This window comes from Chlamydotis macqueenii, chromosome 12 (assembly GCF_036417535.1).
Source record: "Chlamydotis macqueenii isolate bChlMac1 chromosome 12, bChlMac1.mat, whole genome shotgun sequence".
Classification (NCBI taxonomy): Eukaryota; Metazoa; Chordata; class Aves; order Otidiformes; family Otididae; genus Chlamydotis; species Chlamydotis macqueenii.
Window position 1 is genome coordinate 21,764,671 of NC_141567.1, and position 17,617 is coordinate 21,782,287.

Here is a 17,617-nt window from a genome sequence, read left to right on the forward strand (position 1 = left end):
GTAGATTTGTTCAGTTGTTGGCAGCTTTATACCTTACTTGTTAAAAAAAAAACCCACCCCGGAATCTGTTTGTGTAATGAGTTACTCTGGTCTTCTTGGATTTGTCTGACTGGGCTTAGTTTTGTTGATGCTCTCCTGCGTGGGTCTGCGGAAGGCTGCCTCGGAGGACGTTTGAAGCTCCAGTTCTAGGAGCAGTAAGGCAGATGTCCTTCACCTCGGCGTGGCGGGTTAGGTGGAATCTATAACTGCAGGTTTCAGCTGGTCTTCCGAAATCTGACAAGGAGGAAAACTTAAGATGTGTGGGTTATATCCTCCTCTTTTTAATTTTCTTTCTTTTTTTTTTTTTTTTTTTTTTTTTAAGGATGCTATCTCTGAAAATAGATAGGCTGCCTGAGGACTGTCTTCCCTTTTCTGCCGGGACGAACATTCGTAATTGGCCTGGATACTTTTTGCAGAAGCTGGGGGAGAATGTTTTTCTTTTCAACAAAACCTAACTATGCAGAAATAAAACTGGCAGAATGGGTTGGCAAGTTATTACAAATACATGCATATTTCACAGTTCTTTGTTCTTTTTAAATTATGTCTTCATAATTAGAATAATTTTGTTTTTGAAAGCCTCAATGAGTTTCAGTATTTTAAGTGTTTAATAATTTATGCTAAACTTCACGCATTGTTTGTGGCACCAAAGAACCTCGAGCAACTGATTAAAAAAGAATTATCCTCTGGTTAATAACAACATTTAGACTTTGCAAAATCTTAGCTCTGTTTACCTGAAGGCTGGTATTGTGCCGAGCATCAGTGTTGCATTACCTTTCCCATTCCTGGATTTTTTTTTTAATGCCATGGAAAAAGTCTTCCAACACATTTTAAATTTGTTTCCAGTTTGGCTTTTTCTTTTTTGTAAGGGCGCTTTTCTTAATTTTCAGGTTTGTGTGGATGCTATGGCCACAAGTGGCTTGACTACCAAATGAGCTGCGCTGGAGTGTTTTGAGGTTTATTCGTAGAGGTTAAAGTTTATCTTTGTCCTTATGGAACTTTCTGAGCACTGACTCTTCAGGCTGTGCTGAAGTGTTGGTTTGTGGTAGTATCAAGGAATAGCTTCGTTTTCTGTAAATGGTTTTCAAATCCAGTAACTGTCACTGATCACAAGGAATTGTCTGGGATTACATAGAGGAAAAAAATCTCACCTGAAATCACTTGGAAGAGCTTGCCTGTAAGTTCATATCTAAATCTTTTTCTGCAAAGGAAGAGAAAAGGTTTTTGTGGAAATAGTCTCGTAAATGTAGAAACATGTACTGCATCAGTGCCCTGGCATCTTCTTATGTGTGTTCAAACATCATAGGTCAATGCTCTGAAAGTTTATGGCGTTGACTTAAATTCTTGGTCATCTAAAAATCACAGTAATCATTTTGTCATGGTATTTGAGGGGAAAAAAAGCAAATACACAGTATTAACGAAAGGGCAGCAGCTGAGGGCAGTGTCTTTGTTGCTGCACGTATCTACCTTTCTGAAGGAGCAGAGGTTGTAAATCTGGCCTGCAGCTCAGCCAGGCCTTGGCGCTGCCTGCCTGAACTCTTCTCAGGAACCGGCTAAAAGTCAAAGAAAACTGATAATCTGAGCATCTGCTTTGTGTCCGGGCTGTTCAGGGCTGGAGGAAAGAAACAGTATTCACCTAGCAGCTGTATTTCCTGAATCAGAAAGCTGTGCTTAGATAAAAACACATTAAACTGGGTTTAGTTTACATTTAAAATTATTTGTTTAGTTTATGTGGGTTTGAGTCAGAGCTCAGAGTTTGAATGAGCCCAGAAGTTGAAAGCAAGGTACCTCGCAAGCATTTAAGTTTAACGTGGTTTTGTGTTGAAGCCCCGCGAGCCAAAGTCCTCAGCCACAGTTTAATATCTGAAACTTAAGTTTTTTACTCGAACCCCACCCTCACAATTTCAGAACTTTGTGATTTCACCTGTTCTGAGTTCTCATTATGAAGTTTAGCATTTTGCTTAAGACTGTAAAAGCTAGCTGTCTGTTTTGGAGATAAGATGCTAAAACTGTTCAACTGTTATCTAAGAGAGAAGTTCTTTGAAGAATGAGATCTACAAGTTGATAGGGATACAGATAATGGTGATGAAGGGAATCTCACGTAGAATGTAAAATCATGCTGAATACAGATTTGTATCAGTAAATTTGTGGGGGAGAGAAACACTTGGATTTGGCTTCAGTTTTTGACTGTTGTGCATCTTTTCACTGTACTTGAGTGTTCAGATGAAAAAGACCTTTAAATGAGATGTCTTCAACAGAAAATGGTAACAACTTGCTAACAGGAAGCCAGGGGCAGACACAGAAATGGAAAATTAAAGGAGAAAGAAAATGCAGCATCACACTGCACCACTACAAGGATGCTGTTAAATAAAATTGGGTTAACTTATCTGCAGTGGTATGCAGCGCTTTTTCTTCAAAGCTGATTCTTAGCTTTTCACTTGATTTCCCTTTAGCAGCAATAGTTTGAAACCGAGGTGTATTTATGAAGCTGATCCTGAATTATAAGGTGTAACAGGCATTTAAATTTTGTCTTTTGGATAATTCTGCAAAATCAGTGATAAAGGTACAGGTTTTGTGAACAGCAGCAATGTAAGCCTCTTGGATGCTGCTTTGGCTGGCATCTCGGCTCAAAGCTTAATTATGCTGATGGAACATCTGAGACTGAATCTAATGCGTACAGGAGATGTGTGAAGAATGCTAGCTCGCAAATGAACACGCTTGTTCACGTATCTGGTCAAAGCCCAGAGTTATGAAGATAGCTAGATGTCTAAATTAGTTTTCAGCTATCTTTCTTGCTCCAGTAGTGATTTGAATGCTGGTTATTAACATTAAACATTCTAACATATTTTTAAAAATGGGGGGGAACTAGCTGTTTCTTTGCTAAAATCTGTCTTTTGTAGACTAACAGGAGCTATCACTTCACCTGTTAAGTGGACTTCTGCCCATAGTTAATAAAACAAAGGTTCTGTGGGTGCTGGGATCGTACGCATGCGCTGCTGCAGCCTACGTAATAACCATAGAGAGCAAACATTGAAAAATGCTGGGCCAGACACTGCCCTTACGAATCCAGCTAATAACACTACTCAACTAAGAGTAGAATGAGCTCTTTGTATTTGCGATGCATTTCTGTGCTCCCACCTTTTTGGGGCATCAGCGGTCATTGGCAGAATGCGGTGAGCTGCTCAGCCAGTGGAGATCATGTACATTAATTTTTACTTTTATTTTGTTGGGCACCTTGTGAATTTTTATGGAAATGTGAAAGTCTACAGACCCAGGATACAAGCTTAACGCAAATCAGAGTAAATAACTTGAATCATGGGATCTGACACGAAGAAAATAGTTCAGCTTTGCAGAAGAAGGATGTCTTTGCCCCTGAATGTTTGATCCTCGCATCCCTAACTGGAAACCTGGAGTGGTCTGCAAAGTCCTGTCTGTTGGGTCTTCACATCCTTGCTGTAGGAGGAGGGGAGAAACTGGACTGGCAGGGGATGGAACTAGACTGGCTTTCTGATGGAACTCCTGTGAGCTCTAGAAAGCATGTGTTCCTAAGCCACAGCGTGTTTGTGTAGCCATCCACAACCCTTACATTGGACGTGGATAGGAAGCACTTTGCAGATCAGGCCAGAGATAAACGTACGGCTGAGGAGGTGAAGGAGTATCTGTTTGGGTGCCCTGCACAGTGCGTGAGATGTCCTGGCTCTGATGTACGCTGCTTTTCCCAGGATTCTGCTTCCTGTTGCTTTTTGATTAATAGCAGCTTTTTGGGAGTTGGTGTGAACTTGCAGATTTGGTCCGTTGGAAAGCTGTGTAACTAATTCCTGAGGTGGAATACTCAAAGGAATTTTTGTTTATATATAATAATTAAACAAGGAAGCATTTGTATCTGGATGCACTGAAGCCAACTGTATCCTGGGCTGCATCAAGAGCAGCGTGGCCAGCAGGTCGAGGGAGGTGATTCTGCCCCTCTACTCTGCTCTGGTGAGACCCCACCTGGAGCACTGTGTCCAGTTCTGGAGTCCCCAACATCAGAAGGATGTGGGAGCTGTTGGAGAAGGTCCAGAGGAGGCCATGAAGCTGATCAGAGGGCTGGAGCACCTCTCCTGTGGTGGATGCCCCATCCCTGGAAACATTCAAGGTCAGGTTGGCCGGGGCTCTGAGCAACCTGATCTGGTTGGAGATGTCCCTGCTCCTTGCAGGGGGATTGGGCTGAATGGCCTTGAAAGGTCCCTGCCAACCCAAACCATTCAATGATAAATAAATAATTAAGGTTGGATTCTTTTTAAAGAGCTAAAATAAAGGTTTAATCAATCTATCAAATAGTCTATCTAGCACAACGTCTTGAAGTCAAAATCTGATTTCTTACATGAACAGCAAACCATGAAAGCTGATAAAAAGGAGTTTGTGGGTTGAGCCACATCCATCTCACCACCCAAGTTTCGGTACCACTCCCCGAGCCTTTTGCTCGGTCAGTGCTGCCGACGTAAATGGAGAGCTGCTGTCGTCCCAGAGCTTTTGCTCTGTTTACTCAGCACTCTGTTAAAATTAAAGTAAACATAGAAAGCAATTTTTGAATTAGAGCCTCCCCCACTGTGGAGCTCCTGGCCCCCCAAGCAAACCTCTCCAGCTGCTGTCACCAGTGAGAGGAGTTGGCGGCTCACCTGTGAAATGGGGATACTGGTGGGGGGTAGGGGGGTACTCTTACTGCTCCCTGAGTGAGCAGTAAAATATTTTCAGCTCTTCTCTGCATCTCCCACCTACCAGTGCCCCAGCTGTGCTGGGCTGTGGTTCCCAGGGCTGTCCCTGCTCGGGCAGTCCCCCCAGTACAGCGACCTGTGTCGAAATCGGTCACCTGAGTGCTGTGTCCGAATGCGCTCTGAGGACAGACTGTGCAGCTCTCTAACCAGCCTGAAAGGAGGTATTCTTGAAGCCAGCTAATTGGGAAAATCCCGGATAAGCCTAACAGTACACCTTGGAATTCTGCAAGCTGGGCTTTGGCAAACGAGCTCTTCTCTCGGGGCACTCCCTGGTACAACGCAGCGCTGGTTGTCTGGTACTGCCACGCTCGTCCCGTTGGAACAACGCCGCGCGTACCGGAGGGCAGTGTATCCCGGTTGTAGCAATTGGGAAGATCAAAGCAAATACCTCAAAAATAGGTGAATTTGAAACTGATGACCGTTCCAGTGCCCACTTAAGAAATCAACAGCTGACTGCATGTTGTCTTTCTGGCGTCTGAGCAGTTAAATGCTGTAAGTCATTACACTAATGAGGTGTTGCGGTGTCAGCACAAAGGTGCTTTTTGGTACATACTGTTGAAAATACAGTCTTGGCCACAGTTATCTGCTGCGTTGCAGCTTTTGCTGTTTTATTATGCCGATTCCAATGAACAGTGGTTTTCTTCAGCCTGAGCTGTCAGGGGCATGTGACTGTGTGACAACCTCCAGTTAAAAGTCTGTATTCCCTCTGGTTTGTAAACAACTCAGAAAGTGGCTGTATTTATACCTAAAAGGGGGGAAAAAACCCCAAAACCCAAAAGACACTCACCTGTAGTTTTTCAAAGTTATTTTAAATTCAGATGTCATTTAGCTAATGTGCTTATTTTATAAATGAATCTTTCAGTTTTTGCGGAATTGTTACATGCTTCTACTCAACCAGATGAATTGGCATAAAACTATTGGCATAAAAACATCTAGTTCTCTATTCTTGGTTAAAAACAGCAGTAATAAAACAAGCTCCATGCTGATTTCTATAATCTGCACAACCTGTTGTATTCTTACTCACAATCCAGAGCAGCTTATGAGATGAGGACAACTATACCCAACAAAACTGTAGTTGTTCACTAATTTATTGAGGGGGGGGGGGAAATAGTTTCATATGTAGAATATAATATTCCTTGATAGTGCTGGAGTGTGTTAGTGCGTCACATTGGAATTAAATTGGTTTGTATCCAGAAGTCTTATGAGTATGTGCTAAGCAGATGATTAAAAAAAAAAGTAGGTTTGGGGTGCTGGGCAGGTAAGTGCTGCCATTGATAGTGTGTTATTGTGTTAATGGAATGAGCATGTTGGGGCAGAAGTGTTTTTATTTTTTAATTAAATCTCTAAGCCACCCAAAATTAATCCATTTATTGAGATGGTTTCAGTTTCTTTACTTGTTTGGAAAGGATAGTTTTGCTCTTTCTAAAAGAACATTTTAAAAAATTCATTGTCATCTGTGTGTGGGAGCTGGTACACTGCATTAAAACTGGTTTTTTAGGAGTTTTTTTACTGGACTTTTCAGGCAGTAAAAAATTGTATTTGTAGATCAGAGTTCAATATCCAAGAACCTTAAAAAGGCATGTTGAGGTAAAATTTTTGAATGCATAAAAAGGATAAAAAAATAACAGAAGTTATGCTGCAGTTACAGCTCGTCCTTCTCTAGGATGGGTACTGGGCATGGGCGTAAAGGCAGGGTAGGTAGAAGCTGTCTCAGACTCGGGTTAAGAGGCTGTCATAAATTGCTGTTGGGTGACATTTGGGTTGCTGGTCGCGCACACCTCCTCCCCTCCATCGGTTATCTCAGCAGGGTCGGCGTGCGGCAGCTGGCGCGGGGCGGAGGGGGCTGCCCTGAGAGGGGGCTGCCGCTTCACAGAAAGTTACCTTTCCTTCATCGGCTACAAGCTGGAAACAGATTGCTAGGTTCTAGTTGTTCTGGTTCTGTTAAGCTTTTCCATGATTTAATATTTTAACAGAGAAAATAGAGCGATCTTGCGTGTGTGCTGATGCAGAATACAAAAAAAAAAAAAAAAACAAAACAAAACCAAAACCCAAAACCTGGAAGCCTTATCAGTCTGGGAAGATAGTTTATGACCCAAGTTTAACATATCTAGTGTGTTAAAATGTGTAGAAGTAATGATCTTATGAAAAATCAAAGCCAAAGTCTTACTGATAGACACATAGTTCTAAATCCACCTGCTATTTCCATGCAGTACACTACGCTATTCAAGCTGTTTACTGTAATTTTATTATGTAGAAGTGTTCTTTGGCAATGTTCTTTCATACAATTAGTTCCTGAAAAGTAAATATTTTATGACAAGAGAATACCATTACAGTTAAAGTTTTATGCTAAATTCAAGGAAAGATTCAGAACTCTATTAGTTTGCCGTCTTTTTGTCATGGTTCGTGGTTACTGGTGGTATTGCTATGTAGCGTGTGTTTCAAAGGAAGCTCATGGTTTACTGTGGTGTTAGTAAAAATGGGAGCTGTAAGTATTTTCTTCCGGAGTGTGGCACCTTCCTGCTTATAATTAAATCATTGAACTGATTATGTAAACATCTGTTGTTGGAATGAGAGATGTTCAGTCATTCCTACTGGCAGTTGGTTTGGGAGATGCAGACAGAGTGGATTTGTTGTAACTGATACTCTTCAGTTACAGTAGGGTAGTAAATAAATGGTGTTTTAACAGGAGCAGTTTTATTCCCTGGAAATTCTACAAATACTATAATGATTTCTACGTCTTTATTACTTGCAAAAATGTATTGTGTAGAAATAATGTATTGGCTTATCCTTTCATCCTTCAGTGTTGTCTTGTTGACGTATCAATTTAAATGCTGAGTAGTTCAGAAATATTGCCATCCTCTTCATTTTCCGTTCTGCATAGATAAAAAGAAGCAAACCCTGCAGCTAAAAATAAGATTAAAATAATTATTTTTCTTCTCTTGACATTTGCTGGTACACCTGAATCCATCTTTTGCGGGGGAGCACTGCCTCTACAGACAGGGAAATGATGGCAGGAGGAACAGGTAGCATCAAAATCCAGGCAGAGACCAGGTCTTCCAGAAGACATAACAAGTATTTGATCCTCTTATGTAGATAATAAAAATTATACAGTTTAGTTTAAGACTACTGAGCTGCCTTTCCCCCCCCCGCAGCAATTTTGTGTGCGTTAGAGAAATAGCAAAGGCAGTTCCTCAGGCGCCCGAAGGAGCGAAGGATAGCAGTTGTCTGCTGGTTGTGCTTCGAAATGTCTGCCTGTGGGCCGGGTGATGGGATCTGAGGGGATGCCGTAGCCACCCGCTCATCGAGACCTCTGCATCTTTGTGGAAGATAGAGCGGTACGGTGCAGGAACAGCCCGGGCTAACCAGCTGTTAAACTGCCTTCACCAGCTAACCTGGTGACCTGCGGAATCCGATGGGAGTTGCCGGCCTCCATTTGTCACTGTAAAAGGGCAGGGGAGGCTCCGCGAGTAGTCACGCCGCACAGAGAAGTCCTTTCCCAATAAACCCCATCACAAAGTCATCGACCGGCGTACTGCTGGGGCCAGACTTTGGCCTTAGGCTCCCAGGTTCGTGTCCTAGCGGTATCAGCCTGATGAGGAAGGAATTGCCTTGATTTTGGCACGGAACAAGAGGGTCAGCAGAAGGGGGGAAGGGAGAGCCACTTCAGCCGCTGCGGTGTGCAGAGAGGGCAGGCAGTGACTGCGCAGAAAGGAATTCGCTGGGATGGCTGTGGCCTGCCAGCATGGCTTGGTGCTAAGGCCTGGAATTCCAGAAGCTGGGAGACAGCAGGGAAGTGAGCACTCATATCAGCTGGAACACGGCACAGCTGGGATGGCGTTACTGGTTTTACTTTCTCCCAAAACTTCAGCTGGCACCAGTACAGCGTGTACCACGCGGCATCCAAAAGCCATGCTCGAGCAGTGCGTATGCGAGACTGCTCCGTGCGCAGAGCTTCTGAGTCATGCTGTTCTGAGACTCTTCTCTCTGGAAACCAGATGGTAAGCTCCCCGTTGACTTCACTTTCTTATTTAGTTTCAGGATGATCAAGGAAAAATATTTTCAGTCTGATGCTAAAGGAGAGGCAGTGGCGTTTTGTCTGAATTTACTGATTGAGTTTTCAAACTACATATTTCAGCTAAAGACCATAATAATATTTTCTGTAAATGTGACACACAGAGGAAGGCTAGGAATAAATTAATCATAGACAAATTGCTCTCTGTTGTTTTAAAAAACAAAGCAAACAAAAAATAAAAAATAAAACATTCTTGTTCCCAAAGGGGTGGAGGCGACTTTGGGGGCATTCCAGCTGTGGAAAATCATGTAATCCTTGGCCTCTGAGATCCCAGTTGCTGTGCAGTATTTTGGGGGAGATGGTATGCAGATAATCTCAGAGCATGTCTTTTCCAGGGAGACAGCAGGAGGAGGAGCCAGCACCCGTCTTCCTTTTGTAATGACAACGAAGGACGGAAGAAAAAGTTCACATACACGTGTGCCCCTATATTGTACATGAACCAAAATGAATTTTAATGCTCTGTGATAGCAAGTTTGGGTTAAAATGTACATTACAAAATCATATATGTAAGATGTATGATTGCACAAACCCCTTTGAAACCTGTTTTTAGTGGAGGAGAGTGACAGACAGAAAAGCTGTATTATGTGTTAAGGACTAACACAGCCAAGGTGAAACTTGTTTGTTGTAATTGTTCTCTTGTATTTCCCTAGCTTACACAGTAAGTATATACAGATGCAAAAGATCAAGAGTTAGTGTGCATGGATGCTGCTCAGTGAAACGATTGGAGTGAGCAGGGTACATGTTTAAATATTTGTGTGTATGCACTCATCGACTAAATTTTGCCATTGCAAGGCCTGTCCTTAATCCACCGCAGTCGCAGGAGGCTTTGCTACTCGTGTCACGAGGAACAAGTCAAACTTGGGATAGCTCTGGAGACGGATCAGTAAGTCAAGTAAGGCAGTTCATATCTAAGAGCAAGTCAACCATATGAAGTAGTTAAGAGTGTTGCATTTCCTTGAGAAAATTATTTCTTGGAACACTAGGCCGCAGCCACCCAAAAAGCTGTGGGGTAAGCAAATGTGCATTCACAGTTCGGTAACTGCTTTCTGCTACCTGCCCACTGCCTCGGTGGGTTGGGTCAAAGCCTCACGCACGTTAGCATGATTTGCTTAAGCTCATTCCCGTCCTTATTTTGTTCTGTTGAGTAGCTGTGCCTTTTAAAAAACACCAGTGAAAATGAATGCTGGTGCAGTACATGATCCTCGCAGTCAAACACTGACGTAACTCTTGGTTTGGTCGTGTTCTGTTGGTTATCTTACAAGAATGCCCGTGTCTTTCCTGACTCCTGAAAATGCAGATAATGTGTGTACCCAGCAGACAGCTCACGTTCCCATCGCTCGTGTTGCGTTGCAAGCCTGCCTTTGCTGTTCAGGTAGCAGGCTCCAGTTTCCGTCCGTCCTGTCCTCCTGGCCCCAGCTGCACTGGCGCTGGCAGCTCGCTGGCTCCAGAGCCCGGAGCAGGAGGTGGTGGTGAGGAGCAGCACCCACCCCGGAGCTGATGGGAACAAGTGGCTCCCCGGCAGCCAGCTCTGGAGTCAGTCCTTCTAGTGACGTTGGGCTGAATCCGCCCTGCTGGAGGGTGAACAGTGGGAACTGACGCCTTTTCCCCACAGAAATCTTTTTCTCAGTATTTTATTTCCCTAGCTGTGGTTTTGGGAGTGTTAACCTGCTAGTAGTTTGCATTCCTTAATACATTTTTGGTATTTTTAGTTCTCTCCATAAAATGCCTGTCCTGCTGCTAGATGCTAAATAGTTTTGCTTTGCTATTTCCTCAAATCGGAAAGCACTGTTTTCGTCTCCCTTAATATTTCCCTTGTTACATTTAAATAATTTGCCTTTTATCTTTGTCCATCTAGCTGCTTCAGCTATCTTCCTTTAATTTCCTTTCTGAAATATGGTCACATAATCGCAGCCAATATCTCTAATTTTTCTAACCTTAGCTATACAAGAGCTGATTTGGAGCACTTTTGTCTACTGTGGCTTCTTGGTTTTGATGAACCTTGCCAAGGACCAAAATTCACGTTAAGTATTTCTGCAGTATTCTCTTCTGAGAACAGCAGGCTCTTTCACTTTGTGGAAATATATGACAGATTCCTGTAAGTGGATTATAAAAGTTTGGTATTTTGATGGATGATATCATTGCAAAAAGTTGTGTTTGTTTATTTTATTTTCCTTTTCCTGTTAGATGGAAAACTGGTACAAATTATGCATGTATGAGACTAATGATCTGCCTCCACTGGTAGAAGCATTGGTGTCGGATGTAAAATAAACGGTGTGTAGCTTTCCAAGTTTTGTGACATCTTTGGTTGAGGTGATAGCTGTGTGTCATTTATTCCTGTATTTGTAACACTAACCTAAGTATGCCTCCAGAACGACAAGGATTTTACGCAATGGTACTCTGTTGTAGCTGAAAAGGGAAAGAAAAGGTCATATTTGTGATCATGGAGGCTGCGAATCCCTTCCGCACTGCGATGGAGGATTGATGTTTGCTGGTGAAAAAAGCTGTCAGAGAGTCAGGATGGCAGTTTTTCCCATTGTGGGAATGGAGAATGGTTATTTATGGCATGTAGGTTGTTGTAGTTTAGACAAGTTCTGACGGAGAAAGATAAACAAGGCTCTTTCTCAGAGGCAGAAGATACAGTCACTTCTGATCCCGTGTTTTTAGTGCTTTATTTTTAGACGTACTATTTTTAAACAGCTTGAAATACAAAAATATTTGCTTTTTCCCCACTTAAAAGAAAACCCTGTTGTGACACAGCATAACTCAATCTTTTTATAGCCACATCAAACAAGTGTTGCTTAGGATAATGTAAAAATATATAAACAATCATAAAGGCAAAACCAGGAAACCAGCAGTTGCTATTGTAACACAAGATGGAGGGCAGCAAAACATGTTCTATCTCATCAATATTTATTATTCATTCCAAAGAAAGCAGTAATATGCTTTAACCATGTTATACCAAAGGTGGTACAGAAAGTGGTTTACATCTCTTGGTCTTCACGGAGCAACCGTCTTAATCTGTTAACGAGTGAGGGTTAAGGGAGATGTTCAAAGTGGGAGTAGGATTATTTTTTTAGGTTCTCTAGGGTCTTGGTTGTTTTGATGCTGAAGATAAAAAAAGCTGTTGAGGTGGAGAGGCCGGTGCAGCCTTGTCTCTAGGCAGGCGGTGATGGGATGCGCGCTCCCAAAGCGGGTTGGCTCGGAAGCAGTAGGCTCCTTGCTCGCAGGGTCAGCTTGTGACCCATAAATGTTGTTCTTGTCAGTGCAAAGCAGATCTGGTTCGGCGCCTAAACCAGCAACCCGATGAGTAATAACAGCTGACAGCAGCACCGTACACGCCTTCAATTCCGGCTGCGCCAGTCCAGCCCCTGTGCCCAGCGTGGCGGCAGGTGCTGCGTTTGGGAGAGCCCGAGGGGAGGCCTGGCAGCCAGGTTGTTCAACACTCCCGTTTCCACTTCTGTGGCTTTTAGCAGGCTCTTATTTGTTTTTTTCCTAATCTGCCCAACTCATCTTTTTTCAGCTGCTGAGGCACTGATAGTGCTGACACAAAGACTTCCATTTGCTTATTTATTGTATGATTAGATCACATCTCTCACCGAGCAAACCGAGGAGAAGCCAAGTTGCTGCTTGCTGACATCCGGACCGTGTGGCTGGGCCCAGGCCTGCACTGAGCCTCTCTGCTTGTCCAGACCTGACCGTGCCCCAGGGGAGCTCTGTTGGAGTTAACCAGTCCCCAGCTGGAGTTAACCAGTCCCCAGCTGGAGTTAACCAGTCCCCAGCTGTGGCTGGTGCTGCTCGGGGGCATGGGGCATCCCCACCCGCCCTTGCTCTCCTGGCCAGCCCCAGAGACCCAGCCTGTCCCGAACAGGTGGGGAGGGCTGGAGGGAAAGCGTGATGTGTGAAGGGTGCAGAGGATAATTAGCAGTGCAGTGAATTAGTCTGAGGGCTCCCTGCAAAGCAGGTTCGGGTTAAGGTGGAGGCCAGGTAACTGGCTCAGGTGTAAGTTGTCTCCAGATTAGAGTACTGTGTTTTTATGTGGATTGCAGAAGGCTCTAGCTAAAAGGAAGGTTAAATTCTCAAGAAATATACAATAGGAACAAATCACTCAAATCACTCGTGTTTGCAATGTGGGCAATTGAAAAGCATTGCACTTTTAAAGTATATATCCTTGGCCTTTAGGGAATACGCAGCCTGGAGAAATACCGAGAGTTGCTTTCACAACTGGTATGATGTGGAGTCTTTCTTCAGATGATTTATGACAGGAATTTTTTTTTTTTTTAATTTATTTCAAAACTATATAAAAACCAGTTAACTGTTAGCTGGACATGGTTTTAGTACCAAGTGGAAATGGCTGAAGTTGATAAATTCAGGTTAGACCCTGTAGTCATCACTCGTGCTTGGAAGAGCAGGAACTCGCGGGTAGGCCGTGCCCTGCAGTAATGGCTCTCCCTGGTTGTGGGTGCAGCTGGGCACTACTAAAGCTTGGCTTCTTTCTAGATCCTGGGGAGGAGTCTGACAGTAATCTGGTGATGATTTGCTGCTTCTCTGTGTATTTGCATGTAAGGCCATGCTTTAAGGGGAAAACAGTGGTCCCGAACTACTGCCACAAGCGACCATTTCAATTGTGATTCAGTCTTGGTGTGAGCTGCTTGGTGCTGCCAGTCTCAGCTGTGCCATTGCTTTCTCGGATGCTTAGGCTGCTGCTTTTTTATGAAGTCTCTCTGCATCCTTTTCCACTTGTCGGTATGCAATACTGCAGCGCTCGGATTTGGTCGCAGCTGCGCGTTAAAGCAGTGGCTCCGCGCCGGGCAGAGCTGCTCTCGGGGCAGGCCGAGCCTGCCGCTGCCCCTCTCGCAGGCCCGCTGGTTCCCGTTGCTTTTGGGAGAGAACTCTGGCCTGGCGGTGTGTGTGGCTTGGTCTCGGTCAGCAGCAGTCGCTGAGTTTTAGAAAGCCTGCTGTTCTGCAAACGGCGTGCACATTTTCCATACATCCATTCCATTTCCAAGCTTTGTGAGCTTGGTCCTCTTCTCATTGAATGTCCCATGCCATAGCTTCCAGTGGCAAGCTTGGTGGTTTTCCCACTCTCATTTCTTACACATTTTCTGTAGCTTACTCAGTTATCTGATACTAAGCCACATTCTGTGTAGCTTTGTGAAGAGTGTAATTCTCTATTTATTTTGATTTTGATACCATACCTTTTGGTCCGTCCTGCCAGTTCCTTTTTCCAAGTGTAATATCACAAATAGCTGATGAGTACGCTGAATGAAATTATGCTTCTCTGTTGGACTTCTGTTTTCTCCAATAACCTGACCTTCAACTGATTTTTTTTCTGTCACATGTTTTATAACAATTTCCAGAAATTAATTGGTTCCTTCATTTTCTCAGTGCTTCCAGATCGCTGCTTCCATTGTGCAAATACAAAATTGACAAGGTTCACGCAAACTAAGCTAGTTTAAGGTTATGAGTTTATTAAGCTCATGTAAGCTTGTGGATGTTCAAGAAAGTTGCTGAGATTGCGTGTTTTCAGACATATTTACCTCTGCTGTACCATATTTAAAAGCATTCTGTTCTTCAGCGTTGTTAGCGGTGACAGAGCTGCATCAGCGGTAGCGATGGCTGGAGACTTAATGGGAAACACACATAAAGCCTGCAAGTTCTGTGCTGTCTGCAGTAGTAAAACGGGTCTGGTTTTAGTGCAAGTTAATTTAACTTGACATAAAAGTCCAGTTGGTCCTTGGTTTTTGTGTCAGTCAAGTTGAGATGAGGCTAACCTATATGCCTGACTCCATTTGCTAATACATGTTATATGTTAAATCTGTCTTCATTAGTTTTTGTTGGGTTTTCCCCCTAACAGATGCAGTGAAGTTTGTGGAAAAACATAGTCTGAGACTAGTTTAATGAACTCTCTTAGCCAGCCCAGTTTGAAATAAGAACCTTGTGCTCCCCTAACTCCACCTGCAGTTCCCAGTCCTACGCCTGGTGTTGGTACAAGTGCTGGAGTATTTACATGAGGAAACAATTTGGCAGATGACTTTTGGGTTAGTGCAGTTGCATAGGTTGTTTGCTGGTGCAGAAGTGTGTAGACACAGAAGTTGCACCTCTCCAAATTGCTGTTCTCCCATTTCAAAATACTTCAGTGCAGCCAGAGTGTTCAGAGTACCTGAATTTTCTTATTTAAGCTGTAAATTTATGCATTATTTTATTCTGCAGAATGCTTTATCATAATAAATTGCTTGTATTCAGATGAATATGGCTTGAACCCATAACAAACACGAGAGCAGTGTAGCGAAATCTCATTGCTTGGAATTTTGTGGTATTAAAAAATGAGCAGAATACACAGAATTGCCATTTTGGCCCCATCTTCCTTCACAGCACACTTGATAACTTCTCGGTGTAAAATGTGTTAATTCCAGCATCACAAATTTCAGTACTGCATGAACAAAAATTAAAGTATAAAAGGCAAGGGGGCAGAACTCCGTTAGCTTTATCTGCCAGGCGGCAGAAAATAGGTCTGGGTTCGGAGAGCAAATTTAGAGCTGAATTAATGGCATTGATCTCGAGTGGATTTAAATTTTGTTGTGGGTGTATCCGTAGAACCTAACTACTGTTCTAATCAGCTGGAAAAAGACAGATTTTGGTTTCAAGTGGTACAGCTTGAAAATGTCACAAGTTTCCAGTAGCATCCTAAAATAGCAGTCTGTAAGTGCGGGGAGAGAATATCTATTGAGATGTCAGCTAAGCACGGTGACTAACGGATCAAAAGGGAGCGGTAGGAGATGCAGCCGACAAGCTGCGCCACGTAATCTGCAGAACGTCGCCCAGTACGTGCTGCGTCAGGCTCGCAGCTCCCGTCTGAGCAGCAGCACGTGTGCGGGTCTGACTTCAAACACTGTAAAGGATGGAGAATCCACGGTACCCAATTTAATAGCTCAGGGGGTAATTATCCTCACTGCTGATAGTTGCACTGTAGGAGTGTAGTTTTTGCATCCTTAGCTTCCAATAGCTGCATCTCAATTGGAATAATTGGTTTTTCTGCTAGATTTAGAAATGCCTGCCATCTGAAATCCCTGCTGTGTGTCGACATTCGCAAAACCCCATGGAGTTACCTTGTAGTTTTTGAGGGCAGTGCAATTCTTTACAAGTTCAGAGGCAGGTCAATTGACATCGCTTCTGTATGCTTGTATATAATGCCTGGATCCAGGAATAGAATTCAATGAAAGAAAAAATATTTTGGAAGTTGGAATTTGAATCGAGTATTTTCAGTTATTTAATGCTAACGAGAACCATCCTAACCTTTTTGATGCTTTTGTGCTTTCCCGCAGGGCAGCAAAGGACACTACAGGTATCACTGGCAGAGCCACAATGTCAAGCACAGCGGAGTGGATGATATGGTCCTTCTTTCCAAAATCACGGAGGATTCCATAGTGGAGAACCTAAAGAAACGATACATGGATGATTATATTTTTGTATCCTTTATAGTGTTGGTTTTAGTGGGGCGCTGTGGACTTGCTGAGCCAATGTGAAACTAATTTTATGTATGTGTTCTCTTTAAGCATGTTGCTGAAAGACGCCGAACGTTTTATGTGACAGCTCACCTCAGATTAGGCAAAGTGCTTTGTGAACTGAGCTAATTATGAGGGTTGAAATTAAGATCTGAAAAATTATTCTGAGGTATTTGTTTTGATCTTTGGAATTGTGCTTATCGTTATTGAAGACAGGCCTGTGGCTCCATGCATTCATACATCCACGTGACCCCTGAGGCAACTGCAGTCGTGCTGCTTCTGAGAGCAAGAATTAATATGTTTAGGGCGTATATATGTGTCTTGATGCCATGTTGTCTTCTGTACCTCCCGGATTCTAATGCTTTCAAAACAGCGTTTCTTCTGTGACATAACGCTATTTACAGCTACAGGGGTTGCTCTTTAAAATTATTTTTCTATGTTTAATCAAAACATAAAAGATTTAGATACCTGAACATATAACTTAACAAGAAAAACAGATTTCAGCACCAAAGGTTTACATTTTTAAAAAAAAATCATATTAAAGGAATTTCTATTTAATTTTTAGCTTTCACAGTATAATGTAAGCTGCAGTAATGAATGTGGTAAACACTAGTCAATGTGATTATGTACTAGAAAGTGATACTGTTTCTTCTTCTGCTGTAGCCAAGTTTTCATACTTCCTAATTGTATCTGGAAAATAGTTTCCTTGAAGAGTTTAACTTTTTTTAGCAGAGAGGGAAGGAAATATAACGTCTTCCGGCTCTTTCCATGTGTGCATTTGGTTAAGAATGAAGTAGCAGGATTGATAGAGGAAAACTAACATTGCGCTTGTGCTGACGTTTCCATCCCACACTGCAGAGGTTTTTAATGCGCGTGTGCAGGTGGGTTTGGATCCTCTGTTCAATAAAGTGCCACCCCATTGTTAAATTGGCCGTATAGAAATGTGATCATGTTGCACAATATCTATCCAGCTGCTGTACTGAGGCAAGCTACAGCACTCTTCCTGTGAGTGACACGAGCACTTTTCTCCCTGTGGACCGTTGCTTCTTCCATGCAGTACATACACAAAGTCTTCAGTGCTCTGTGCTGAAGAAACAGTTTTATGCTTTTCTTTTCCTTAGAAAAATACATGAGATTAACATGGAGATGGTCTTTCTGCTGAAGCAGGAGTACGTATGTTTTCCAAGGGGACTTGTGGTCACATTGAGGGATCAGAGTCATCTTTTAAAGCATTATAATGCCTTTGTGTAGGG

The 17,617-nt window shown here is 43.0% G+C and overlaps 1 protein-coding gene across 3 annotated transcripts in view; it reads left to right on the top strand.

Annotated features, from left to right (window-relative positions):
* The window catches only part of MYO1E (myosin IE), an 80,455-nt gene that overhangs the window by 15,406 nt on the left and 47,432 nt on the right, over nt 1–17,617 (top strand). For 2 of the 3 annotated variants that reach the window (XR_015259880.1, XM_010120747.2), the window contains exon 1: nt 16,190–16,328. Coding sequence is in view for 2 of the 3 variants with exons in the window: in XM_010120747.2 (XP_010119049.2) it covers nt 16,251–16,328 (78 nt within the window). In the remaining variant the exon portion in view is untranslated. Of the gene's footprint in view, nt 1–16,189; nt 16,329–17,617 lie in introns of those variants that run through there. The other variant, XM_086757125.1, reaches the window with a different exon arrangement.